This window comes from Sorex fumeus, unplaced genomic scaffold (genome assembly GCF_029834395.1).
Source record: "Sorex fumeus unplaced genomic scaffold, SorFum_2.1 ptg000014l, whole genome shotgun sequence".
NCBI lineage: Eukaryota > Metazoa > Chordata > Mammalia > Eulipotyphla > Soricidae > Sorex > Sorex fumeus.
Window position 1 is genome coordinate 37,171,672 of NW_026606071.1, and position 13,329 is coordinate 37,185,000.

At 51.9% G+C, this 13,329-nt stretch overlaps 1 protein-coding gene across 1 annotated transcript in view; it reads left to right on the plus strand.

Moving 5' to 3' along the window:
* The window catches only part of LOC130021006 (sterol 26-hydroxylase, mitochondrial), a 35,591-nt gene that overhangs the window by 21,781 nt on the left and 481 nt on the right, over positions 1-13,329 (plus strand). Inside the window, exons 2-8 of the mRNA XM_056111747.1 lie at positions 3,671-3,861; positions 6,013-6,212; positions 6,340-6,537; positions 8,351-8,523; positions 9,933-10,099; positions 13,019-13,100; positions 13,199-13,329. The exon at positions 13,199-13,329 is cut by the window's right edge and continues 85 nt beyond it. Coding sequence (XP_055967722.1) covers positions 3,671-3,861; positions 6,013-6,212; positions 6,340-6,537; positions 8,351-8,523; positions 9,933-10,099; positions 13,019-13,100; positions 13,199-13,329 — 1,142 coding nt within the window. The remainder of the gene's footprint in view (positions 1-3,670; positions 3,862-6,012; positions 6,213-6,339; positions 6,538-8,350; positions 8,524-9,932; positions 10,100-13,018; positions 13,101-13,198) is intronic.

Below are 13,329 nucleotides of genomic sequence, written 5' to 3' on the forward strand. Positions count from 1 at the left end.
TCCCCACACCACAGGGAGCCCAGAGCATCAGCAAGGCCCCGGGGGGGGGGGCACCATTGGTGACAATGCAGCATCCTCGGACCCTTGTATTGAACTGCTGACCTGGTTGGTGGAGAATTGCTGATGAGAGCCTCCCCCCCCCCCCCCCCCGGCCACCCCCAGTCCTGAAAAAAGTGAAGGTAACATAATACACGCCCAGTAAAATATTCACTATTTAAAGCTTGGGGAACCGTTTGGTGGGTAGGTTTGAACTGGGTGGGCCGCATGCAAGCCGAGTGCCTTATTTCTCTCTAGTCTTCCTTCCTTCATGGAAGTTTTAGGAACAATGAAATCAGATGGCAAGGGACCACTGATGTGAGTGTGCATGAACCCTGACATTCGGGAAGGCTCACCCGCCGTCCCAACGCTCCTGAGCAGCGGCAGATGGCTTGTGTTTCAGAATAACTTTCCTCTACCTGCCTGTTTCCTTCCTTCTTCCTTCCTTCTTTTCTTCCTTCTTTCCTTCCTTCCTGCTTGCCTTCCTTCCTTTTTTTCTCCCTCCCTCTTTCCCTTCCCTTCCCATCCCTTCCCTCCTTCCCTCAGGTCCGTCCTTCCTTCCATCCTTCCTTCCTTCCTTCCTTCCTCCCTCCCTCCCTCCCTCCTTTCTTCCTTCCTTTCTTCCTTCTTTTTCTTCTTCCTTCCTTTCTTTTCTTCTTTCTTCTTTCTTTCTTCTTTCTTTCTTTCTTTCTTTCTTTATTTCTTTCTTTCTTTCTTTCCTGATACTTTACTCCTGGCTCTACACTGTACTCACACATCACTCCTGACAGGGCTCAGGGGACCATCTGGGGTACTGGAGATCAAACCCGTGCATGGTTAGCCATGTGCAAGGCAAGCGACCTACCCACTGGACTCTCTCTCTGGCCCCATCTCTCCCTGCCTTCAGACAGAAACCACTTACTGCATCCTCTCAGTTAAACCTCAGCACATTGGGGCAGGATTGTCCTGTGGTATCGTCCCCCCCCCCCCCCGCCCCGCCATCCGTCTTGGTCACCAGCTCACAGGGAACTCGCAGGAGTATCTGATCAGCAGTTCTCTAGGAAAGCAAATGGCAAATGCTGATATACCTGGAGGGGAGATGGGGGCTCTCAAGTAAGTCTCAGGGGGCTGGGGGATCATGCCCAGCAAAACTCAGCCCCCTGAGTGGTATTTGGAGGGTCATGTGGCACTGGGGTTGGAACCAGGGTCCTTGTGACTGCAAGGTGCGCGTCCTGATCCCCAAACCATTACCAAAGTCTACACTTATCTTCTTAGAAGCATCAGGAAATAGGGCAGGGCACTTGCCTTGCACACGGCCGTCCTAGGTTTGATCCCTGGTACCCCAGATGGTCCCCTGAGCCCTGTCAGGAATGATGCCTGAGTAGAGGCACTCAGGCATCACTCCTGATGGTGCCTGGGGGAATCAGATGGGGTGCCGGAATTGAACCCAGGTAGGCTGCCTGCAAGGTAAGTGCTCTACTCACTGTCCTATCACTCCACACCCTCAGTTTTCATTTTCTGCAGGTCAAAGTGCAGATCCTGTGGAAATGGGCTTCCAGGCTGTCTTTTAGGAAGAGGTAGAATTCACTCAAGGTGGATTCTAAGCATTTGGGTAATATGATAGCACAGCGGGTAAAGCATTTGCCTTGCGCGCAGCCAACATGGCTGACCCGGGTTCAATTCCTTCACCCCTCTCGGAGAGCCCGGCAAGCTACTGAGAGTATCTCGCCCACACGGCAAAGCCTGGCAAGCTCCCCATGGCGTATTCGATATGCCAAACACAGTAACAATATTACTGAGCCCGCTCGAACAAATCAATGAACAACAGGAGGACAGAGACTGTGACAGTGGGTAATATATTGAGGCAGTTTTGTTGTATTCTCCTAGGAGTTATGAGGGTTTTTTTTTTTTTGTCTTGTTTTGTTTTGTTTTTGGGCCACAACCACCAGTTCTCTGGGATCACACCCGGTGAGGAACTGTATGGCGTGTCAGGGATTGAAACTGGGTCAGCCATAAGCAAGGCAAACCCACTCTTCTGTTTCTCTACATCTTTCTCCCCCGCAAAGTGATACAGATGTTTTTCTTTTCTTCTGCCTTACCTTGCCACACACAGTGGTGTTCAGGACTTACTCCTGGTTCTGCGCTCTGGGATCACTCCTGGTGGACTCAGGGGACCCTATAGGGTGCCGGAGATCAAACCCAGGCTGATCACATACAAGCAAAGTTCCTTACGCACTGTACTATGCCATACTACTCATCTGTAGAAAAGATGAAATCTTGTTCTGCGTTACAACTTGAGCGGATTGGGAGGGTGTCATGCTGAGTAGAGTGAGTCAGAAAGAGAAAGACGGACACCAGATGATCTCGCTTGTTTGGGGAATGTACAGAAACCAAGCAAGAGATTAGACCATGCTCAGTGGAAACGACTCTGAGATGCGGTCAAAAGAACCATGATCCGGGGGCCGAAGAGATAGTATAGCGGGTAGTACACTTGCCTTGCATGCAGCTCACCTGCATTCAATGCCAGGCATCCCACATGGTCATCTGAGTACCACCAGGAGTGATTCCTGAATGCAGAGCCAGGAGCAAGCCTTGAGTCCTGCTGGGTACAAAACAAATAGAACTTTGATCTGAGAATGCTAAGAGACTTCCGGGAAAGAAATGCAGGTAATGCAGAGGGATCTTGGCACTCTGGCATTGGGTAGGGCATAGATCATTGCTATAGTGTGTGTGTGTGTGTGTGTGTGTGTGTGTGTGTGTGTGTGTGTGTAAAACAATAGTATCAGTACTGTTCTAAACTATGTATCTCTGTATCACTGTCACTGTCATCCTGTTCATCAGTTTCCTTGAGCAGGCACCAGTAACCTTCGTCCTAGCCCTGAGACTTTAGAAAGTGCTACATTCGAGTCTCTTTCAGGGTCAGGAGAATGAGACCCATCATTGTTACTGGTTTTTGGCATATTGAATACGCCACAGGGAGTTTGCCAGACTCTGCCATGTGGGCAGGATACTTTTGGTAGCCTGCCAAGTTCTCCAGAGTAAGAACTAGCGCCCTTCCAGGAGCTGGGTTTCATAGTCTCTGGGTCTTGGCCATTGATGGGATTACACGGCGCCGGGGGCAGTTGGTGGGTGTAACGCCTACATACTGGAAGATGGGGGATCTGAGTGGAGGAGGCCCAGTCCCAATCCGAGCAGGCTTGGAGATCTATGCCCCGGGTCCCGCACACCTGAGTTCCTCTGCCGGTTCCTTCATGCGTGGGACTTGTCCAAACGTGTGGAGAGTGGTCTTAAGCATGGTTGTGGCTGGAACCAGAGGTCTTCAGTTTCCAGGGCTCTGCTAAACCATGATTTCTCCAAAAAAATTAAAAGAACCCCCTGGACCCCAGAAAGCTTTATCTCAACCAGCCACACATCTCATCTTTCCACAAACGCATTTCCTCCCAGCTTCAGTTTCCCCTTTGCTCTCAGAAGTCTCGCTCCTTGTGTCATTTTGAGTCTGTTCTCCTTTGTGAACACAGGACCACCCTGTCAACACCCTCCCACACATCCCACCTACAAGAATATGGCCAAGCAGATCCCACTTGCTCCCACCTCCTCCCCGGAAGTTGCTGGCCTGGCTGGGCCTTAATCATTCTCCTTTGGTTGAACTTCACAGGTGCTGAACAAGGCTGAGTATGGCCCAATGTGGCTGACTCAGGTCGGCCCTCAGGTCCACGTGAACCTGGCCAGCGCTCCGCTCGTGGAGCAGGTGATGCGGCAGGAGGGCAAGTACCCAGTGCGAAATGACATGGAGCTGTGGAAGGAACATCGCAACCTGAATGGCCTGGCCTACGGGCCTTTCACCACGTGAGCTGGGCGTGGATGGTCAGGACCAGGGACCCCCAGAGATCAGCCGGGGGGGGAGGGGTGGTGCCTCCTGGGGGTCATGGTAGAGAAAAATCTCTTAGATTTCCTCTGAGCCTGATTTTCTTTTCTTTCTTTCTTTCTTTCTTTCTTTTTTAATATCAGGCATTTATTTATTTATTTATTTACTTATTTGCTTTTTGGGTCACACCCGGCGATGCACAGGGGTCACTCCTGGCTCTGCACTCAGGAATTATCCCTGGCAGTGTCAGGGAACCATATGGGATGCTGGGAATCAAACCTGGGTCGGCCCCATGCAAGGCAAACGCCCTACCTGCTGTGCTATCACTCCAGCCCCGAGCCTGATTTTCAGTCTAGACGATGAAGGTGGGGCTGGGGGGAAGCCCAGAGTCTGTTCATGGACTTTCCCCAGCATAGACTGTACAGCTTTTTTTTTCTTTTTTTTGGTGGGGGGTCACACCCAACGATGCTCAGGGGTTACTCGTGGCTCTGCACTCAGGAATTATTCCCGGCGTTGCTCCGGGGACCATAGGGGATGCTGGGAATCGAACCCGGGGTCGGCTGCGTGCAAGGCAAATTCCCTACCTGCTGTGCTAGCACTCCAGTCCCTAGACTGTACAGCTTCAGACAAAAGAATATTTACCCTCTGCGCCTTGTGTCTATCACATGGGAGACAGAAAGTTTAGACTGGAGTATCTCCAAGGCTTCCTCTAGGATCTTTCCAAGTCCATTTTTCTACATCCTGGTTGCAAAGATCCCAACTTGAATCATAAGGGGACATACCTATTTCTGATGGAAGCAACATTGCCACCGTGCTGGGAAAAAAAAATCTCTCTCAGATTCTTTGTTGAGCACATGTTGTCCCATAGGACTCTCATGTATGTGCTGTGGCCAGAGACACGTGGAGGCTTCAGCCCCGAAGGCTGGCCTCGAGACCAAGGTGATATTGTGCGAATTGAAGGATGGGCTGAGTATATCACACACACACAGTTGAGTATGTCAACACACACACTGTCCTCCTGTTGTTCATTGATTTGCTTGAGCAGGCACTAGTAACATCTCACAACAAATTGTGAGACTTGTTGTTACTGTTTTTTGGCATATCGAATACATCACTGGGAGCTTGCCAGACTTTGCCGTGCGGGCGAGATACTCTCAGTAGCTTGCCAGGCTCTCCGAGAGGGGCAGAGGAATCGAACTCAGGTTGGCCATGTTGGCTGCATGAAAGGCAAATGCCCTACCCGCTGTGCTATCGCTCAAGCCCGTCAACACACAAGCAGAGGGAATTAACCCCAGCTCCTGGGCATGCTCTCCCCAGGGGGTCTGGCTCTGGTCTCTTTTGCTGTAGCATGTGACTGAATCCCCCAAACAATGAGTGGCTTTGTTTTTTTCTTCCTTATTTAGAATCTGTATTTTGGTCACTTTTTGGTGGTGGTGGGGGGGAGGCGGGGAGGCAGTAATATTGGTCCTGGGCCACCAAGTAGCGGGTCAGGCATTTAACAATGACAACTCTGTCTTTAGGAGCTGCTAGGGGTCAGGCTGATCTCTCCCATTGATTTCTTTTTGAAAAAATCTCAAGACTTGGATGGCGGGGCTGTAGCGATAGCACAGCGGGCAGGGCATTTGCCTTGCACAAAGCCGACCCGAGTTTGATTCCCAGCATCCCATATGGTCTCCCCGAGCACTGCCAGGAGTAATTGCTGAGTGCATGAGCCAGGAGTAACCCCTGTGCATCGCGGGGTGTGACCCAAAAGCAAAAAAAAAAAAAAAGACTTGGGGGAGGGGGCAGAGCAATAGAACAATTTGGTAGGGTGCTGGCCTTGCATATGACTGACTGACCTGGGTTCGAACCTTTGCATCCGTGGTCTCCTGGACCAGCCAGGAGTGCTCCCTAGGCACAGAGCTGGGAGTAAGCCCTGAGCACTCCTAGGAGAGTCCCCCCCACACACACACACAAAAGACAAGTCTCAATCACGGCTTCATTTACTCATTTACTTTCCGATAAGCTGTCCTTGAGGGGAACAGCATTAGACTGATTCTGGGTCCTGTGGCCTCGTCAGGATGGTGGCTCTGGAGTTTGGCTTGACCCCTCCCACTCCCACCCCCTTGCATCCTTCCATCTGTGTGACTCAGGGAGGGCCACGAGTGGCACCAGCTGCGGCAAGCCCTGAACCAGCGGCTCCTGAAGCCCGGAGAGGCCGCGCTCTACACGGACGCACTGAACGAGGTCATCGACGACTTCATGGTGCGGCTGGGCCAGTTGCGGGTGGACAGCGCCACGGGGGACCAGGTGTCCGACGTAGCACACCAGCTCTACTATTTTGCCCTGGAAGGTCCGTGATGAGAGAAATGGGGGGGGGGGATGGGTGGGGTGGAGGTGGGGGGAGGCACCCGGCTTGGGCTTCCCCTGCTCAGAGCCCCCCGCTGGCCCTCCCTGTAATGCTCTGTGTGCACTACCAGCCATTTGCTACATCCTGTTTGAGAAACGCATGGGCTGTCTGCAGCCGTCCATCCCCCAGGACACGGCGACCTTCATCGACTCGGTACAGCAGATGTTCCGCTACTCTGTCTATTCCACCTTCCTCCCCAAGTGGACCCGCTCCGTGCTGCCCTTCTGGGACTGGTACATAGAAGGCTGGAATAACATCTTTGCTTTTGGTGAGTGGGTCCGGACCGAAAGTGTTAGGGCACGGGCATGTGGGGATGTATATCTCAGAGTCTGTGACTTGCCTTCTTCCCAGAACCTTTCTGGCCCTCAGATTCTTTGCTCTGACCTTGGAGAGGAGAAACTTGAACCTGGACCTTGCTGGGTCTGAGCGAGTTTACCAGAGGATTAGGCTAGAGCAAAGGAGATCTATTTTATTTATTTATTTTGGGTGGGGCACACCTGGCAGTGCTCAGAGGCCACTCCTGGCTCTATACCCAGGGATAACTCCTAGCGGTGTTTGGGGGATCATATGGGATGTCGGGGATCAAACCTGGGCCGGCTGCATGCAAGGCAAGCTCCCTCTCTGCTGAACTGTTCTCCGGCTCAGATCACGGTTATTAAAGGCAAAACAGCAAACCGTAGGGGTTGACGCTGTGGAGGCCTCCAGAGCATCTGGGGGAAAGCTCTTTACTATATGTGTCTGGGCTGCTTAGACAGCAAGTTTGTGTGGTAGGTGAGTTAATTCAGGGAGATGGGCCAGCAGGAGGTGTATAGCCTGTTCTGGAAAGGGAGTGAGATGTATGTAATGTTCTGAGTCAGTTACAGAAGGGAGTGTGTGTGTGTGTGTGTGTGTGTGTGTGTGTGTGTGTGTGTGTGTACACGGCAAGCCTGGCATGTGGCTGACTCGGGCTCAATCCCTGTCATCCTGTACAGTCCCCTAAGCACCACTAGAAGTGATTCCTAAATGCAGAGCCAGGAATAACCCCTGAGCATCACTGGAATAGTCCAATAAGAAAACAAATCTTTTGAGGAAATTACACAAAGACTCAAAGACTGAATCGTTTATAAAAATGTTTTGGGCCAATCAGGTGAAAAGAGTGATGTGATATATATATATATATATATATATATATATATATATATATATGTGTGTGTGTGTGTGTGTGTGTGTGTGTGTATGTGTGTGTGTGTATACACACACACACACATACACACACACACCATATGGGAGGGGCTGGAGATAGTACAGCAGGTAGGGCACTTGCCTTGCATGCAGTCAAATTGGATTTAATCCCTGACTTCCCATTTTGTCCTGCAAGCACCGCCAGGACTAATTCCTGAGTTTAGAGCCAGGAGTAACCCCTGAGCACTGCCAGGTGTGTCCTGAAAAACCAAATGAAATAAAATAAAATGTTCTTAGACAGTCATGTGAAGAGATGTCTATAAAATGTTCTGAGCCAATCATGAGAAGGAACTAACGGTCACGGTCCTCCCATTGTTCATCGATTTACTCGAGCGGGCCCAGTAACATCTCCTTTGTGAGACTTGTCATTACTGTGTTTGGCATATTGAGTACGTCACGGGTAGCTTGCCAGTCTCTGCCATGCGGGCAAGATACACTCGGTAGCTTGCCAGGCTCTCCGAGAGGGGACTAAGATGTATATAAATGTTTTTATTTGCGGGGGAGGGCGCACCCTGAGGTGCTCAGGGCTTAGTCCTGGCTCTGTGCTCAGGAATTACTCCTGGCAGGGGCTCAGGCGATCATATGGGGTTCCTGGGATCAAACCCCAGGCAGACGCGTGCAAGGCAAGCGCCCTCCCCACTGCACTATAGCTCTGGCCCCTGTGTATGTGAAATATTTCAGCCAACCCTGGGAAGAGAGAGGCAGGGCCAGTTCTAGAACCTGAGTGGCAGAACTGACCATTTGCTCGAACGATCTCCGGTCTCCCGGGGGCTGAGCAGCTCCTGGTGGGGCTGATGCCAGACCATTTCCGTTGCTTCTGGATGACCTTGACTTTGGACCTTGCCTTGTGGTCTCTGCAGGGAAGAAGCTGATTGATGAGAAAATCAAGGAGATAGCGGCCGAGCTGCAGGCCAAGGGGCCGGACGGGGTGCAGATATCCGGGTACCTGCACTTCCTGCTGAGTAGCAGCCTCCTCAGCCCCCGGGAGGCCATGGGCAGCCTGCCGGAGCTGCTCCTGGCCGGGGTGGACACGGTGAGTGTGTGTGTGGGGCCGGGGAGGCAGAGCTCTATTCCTCAGCCCCTGCCCCACACACATTCCCATAGGTGCCTAATCCTGGAGAATGGGGCGCACCTCCAGCCCAGGGCTGGGGACAGCTTCTTCTCATGCATGTGGGGGATGGGAGTCAGGGCAGGCTTCAGCCCCCTTGCTCTATCTGGTAGGCCGGGATGGTCTTCTGTTGTTGTTTTTTTTTTTTTTTTTTTTGCTTTTTGGGTCATACCCAGCAATGCTCAGGGGTTACTCCTGGCTCATGCACTCAGGAATTACTCCTGGAGGTGCTCGGGGGACCATATGGGATGCTGGGAATCGAACCCAGGTCGGCTATGTTGGCTGTGTGCAAGAAAAACGCCCTACCCGCTGTGCTATCGCTCCAGCTCCTGTTTGTTTGGTTTTTTTTTTAAGTTTTTATTGAATCACCATGAGATACACAGTTAAAAAGCTTTCATGATTGGGTTTCAGGCATACATCCCATTTCCAACACCCATCCTTCCACCAATGTACGTTTCCCACCACCACTGTCCCCAGTATCCCTCCCACCAACCCCACCCCACCCCCAATTCCCCTCCTTGCCTCTGTGGCAGGCATTTCTCTTCTTACTCTCTCTCTCTCTCTCTCTCTCTCTCTCTCTCTCTCTCTCTCTCTCTCCTTTTGGGCATTATGGTTTGCAGTACAGATGCCGAGAGGCCATCATGTTTGATCCTTTATCCACTTTCAGCACACATCTCCCATCCAGAGCGATCCCTTCCAACCATCATTCTCATAATGGTCCCTTCTCCATCCCAACTGCTGTCTCCCCCTGCCCTGGAGGCAGGCTTCCAACTGTGAACCAATCCTCCTGGCCCTTGTTTCTACCATCCTTGGGTATTAGTCTCACACTGTATTATTTTATAGGGGTTAGTCTTCTTATAAGAGGTATTCCCGCTGGCCCCCGGAAGCCTGTCTGGGGGCCTAGGGACATGGTCCGTCCTCTAAGTGGTGAACTGACCAGCTTGTCACAGACGCCTTCTCTGTACCTCCTTTCCCATGCAACTCATCACTCTGGCGCTCTCTGCTCCTGTGCCCTGCTGTCAGAGGAAGGAGTCCCTGTCCCATGGCCCGTCATCCAGACTGCAGAGGGTCTATGTCTCCCTGCTTTGTGAGCCACACCCGGCAATGCTCAGGGGTTACTCCTGGCTCTGTACTCAGGAATTACTCCTGGCAGTGCTCAGGGAGACCGTATGGTATGCTGGAAATCAAACCCGGGTTGGCCGCGTGCAAGGCAAACGCCCTACCCGCTGTGCTATCTCTCCAGCACCGGGTCTGTGTCTCTCTGGACACTTGCTCATCCCCTCTTGGGCACATGCCCTCGCTCACCTTACTTCCTCCCTCCCTGTCACTCGCAGACCTCCAACACGCTGACCTGGGCCCTGTACCACCTCTCCAAGGACCCCAAGCTGCAGGACGCCCTGTATGAGGAGGTGGTGAGCGTGGTCCCCGTGGGCAGCAAGCCCCAGCACAAGGACTTTGCCCGCATGCCCCTGCTCAAGGCGGTGCTCAAGGAGACCTTGCGGTAGGTGCTCGTCACGGGAGCACGGAGACTCGGAGGCAGAACCGGGAACGGGGCGGGGCGGGGGGGGCGGCGGGGCCAGCAGGAGAGAGGGACGAGGGGACCAGAGAGGTGAGGTTCAAGGAAGGGGTGGACACTTGGCCCTCCTTTGGTAGTTTGGGTTTGGAGATATGCCTGGTGGTGCTCATGGGACCCTTGTGGTGTTGGGGATTGAACTTGGACCTCCCAGGTCTGGAGCGATACTGCCAAGTACGGAACCAGCAGACAGACAAACAACCCCCCTGAGCCTCTCTCTCACCCCTGGTTTGGCTTTTTTATACAGGGGTTATTGCCAGTGAAGCTGAGGATGGTGCTAGGGGAGGCGTGACAGACCTACTGCCTCTGGGGCTCAGCCTGCAGTGCTCAGAGGCCACTAGGGCTCCCTCAGCAGAGCTTAGGGGCCGGAAGTGCTGGGGGATCAAATGCAGGACCTCCCATATGCTCAACATATGCTCTTCCACTGGACCTATCTTCCCGACTCCAGAACGGCACTTTAATTTTTGAGATTTTTTTTTCACTTTTTGGGTCCCACCTGGCGATGCACAGGGGTTACTCCTCACTCTGCACTCGGGAATTACTCCTGGTGGTGCTTGGGGGACCATATGGGATGCTAGGAATCAAGCCCAGGTCGGCCGCATGCAAGGCAAGTGCCCCCCTACCCGCTGTGCTATCGCTTCCGCCCCATGCACTTTAATTTTTGAGTTTTTTTTTTTTTTTTGCTTTTTGGGTCATACCCAATGATGCTCAGGGGTTACTCCTGGCTCTGCACTCAGAAATTACTCCTGGTGGTGCTGGGGGGGGGAGCATATGGGATGCCGAGGGTCTGCCACGTGCAAGGCAAATGCTGTACCCACTGTACTATCACTCTGGCCTTTTTTGTTTTTTATTAGTGAAACACCAAGAGGTACAGTTGTAGACTTACAAATTTTTGTGCTTCGGTATCAATTATACAATGTTCAAGTACCCATCCCTCCACCAGTACCCATTTTCCACCACCACTGATCCCAGTATCCCTCCCACCCCCCCATCACTCCCATCCCAACCTGCTTCTGTGGCAGGGCATTCCCTTTTGTTCTCTCTCTCCTTTTGGGTGCTGTGGTTTGCAAAAGGGGCATTGAGTGGCAATCATGTTTGGTCTATAGTCTACTTTCAGCTTGCTTCTCCCGTCCTGGGAGGATGCCTCCAGCACCCTTTATTTGGTGCTCCCTTCTCTGAGATGCCTTTTCTCCTAGCATTCGTGGCTGGCCTCCTAGCCATGGAGTGAACCTCCTGGTACTTATCTTGGCTATTCTTGGGTGTTAGTCTCCTGTTTTGTTACTTTGTGTTCCCCAGATGAATGCAATCTTTCTATGTCTGTCCCTCTCTTTCTGACTCATTTTGCTTTTAGCATGATACTTTCCATGGTGTACCACTTGTGTGTAAATTTCATGACTTCATCTTTTCTTTTTTTTTTTAATTTTTATTAGTGAAACACCATGAGGTACAGTTGTAAACTTACAAATTTTTGTGCTTGGGTTTCAGTTATACAATGATCCAGTACCCATCCCTCCACCCGTGCCCATTCTCCATCATTTACATTTTTAAAAAATTTTTGTTAGTGAAACACCATGAGGTATAGTTGTAGATTTATAAATTTTTGTGCTTGGGTTTCAATTGTACAACGATCAAGCACCCATCCCTCCACCAGTGCCCATTTTCCACCACCACGGGTCCCAGTATCCTTCCCACCCCCCATCCCCCCATCCCACCTTGCCTCTGTGGCAGGGTATTCCCTTTTGTTCTCTCTCTCCTTTTGGTGTTGTGGTTTGCAAAAGAGGCATTGAGTGGCAATCATGTTTGGTCTATAGTCTACTTTCAGCGTGCTTCTCCCATCCTGGTAGGATCCTCCCAACACCCTTTATTTGGTGCTCCCTTCTCTATCTGAGCTGCCTTTTCCCCTAGCATGTGTGGCTGGCCTCCAAGCCACGGAGCAAAACTCCTGGTACTAATCTCGCCCATTCTTGGGTGTTAGTCTCCTATTTTGTTACTTTATGTTCCCCAGATGAATGCAATCTTACTATGTCTGTCCCTCTCTTTCTGACTCATTTCGCTTGGCATGATACTTTCCATGTGGTACCACTTGTATGTAAAACTCATGACTTCATCTTTTCTAACAGCTACATAGTACTCCATTGTGTAGATGTACCAGAGTTTCTTTAACCAGTCATCTGTTCTTGGGTACTCAGGTTTTTTTCAGATTCTGGCTATTGTAAAGAGTGCTGCAGTGAACATACAAGTGCAGATGTCACTTTGACTATCCTGTTTTGCCTCTCTGGGATATATTCCCAGTAGTGGTATTGCTGGGTCAAATGGGAGCTCAATTTCTAATTTTTTGAGAATTGTTCATACTGTTTTCCGAAAGGGCTGAGCCAGTCGGTATTCCCACCAGCAGTGGAGGAGGGTCCCTTTCTCGCCACCTCCACGCCAACACCAGTTGCTTTTGTTCTTTTGGATGTGTGGCCCTTTTTTTTTTTTTGGTTGTTGTTGTTTTTGGTTCACATCCCGTGATGCTCAGGCCTAACTCCTGGCTCTGTGCTCAGGAATCACTCCTGGCGGTGCTCAGGGGACCCTGTGCGGTGCTGGTGATAGAACCCAGGTTGTCTGCATGCAAGACGAGCGTCCTCCCCACTGTGCCACCTATCATCCGGTTCTGATTTGGAGGATGTTGTTTTCCTCGGGCAGGGGGTGGGGGACACCCCTGGCAATGTTTAGGGGCCCTCCCGCAGTGCTCAAGGGACACCCTTCAGTATCAGGACTCAAACCCAGGGCCTCACACATTGCCGAGCGAGTGCTCACCCACTGAGCCCCAGGCCCGGCCCCATCCGCGCTTTATCTCCCCCATAGCCTCTATCCTGTGGTTCCCATTAACTCCCGCGTCATCACGGACAAGGACATGGAAATGAACGGTTTCTTGTTCCCCAAGAACGTGAGTGGGGAGCGAGAGCGCGGGGAGCCAAGTGGGGGGACTCCCCTCCCCCCACCACCTTGCCTTCACCCGCCCCTCCCCCTACCCCCTCCACGCAGACCCAGTTCGTTTTCTGCCATTATGTGGTCTCCCGGGATGCGAGCACCTTCCCGGAGCCCGACAGTTTCCGGCCCCAGCGCTGGCTGAGGAACAACAGCCAGCCAGAGAACGCCGGGGTGCTGCACGCCTT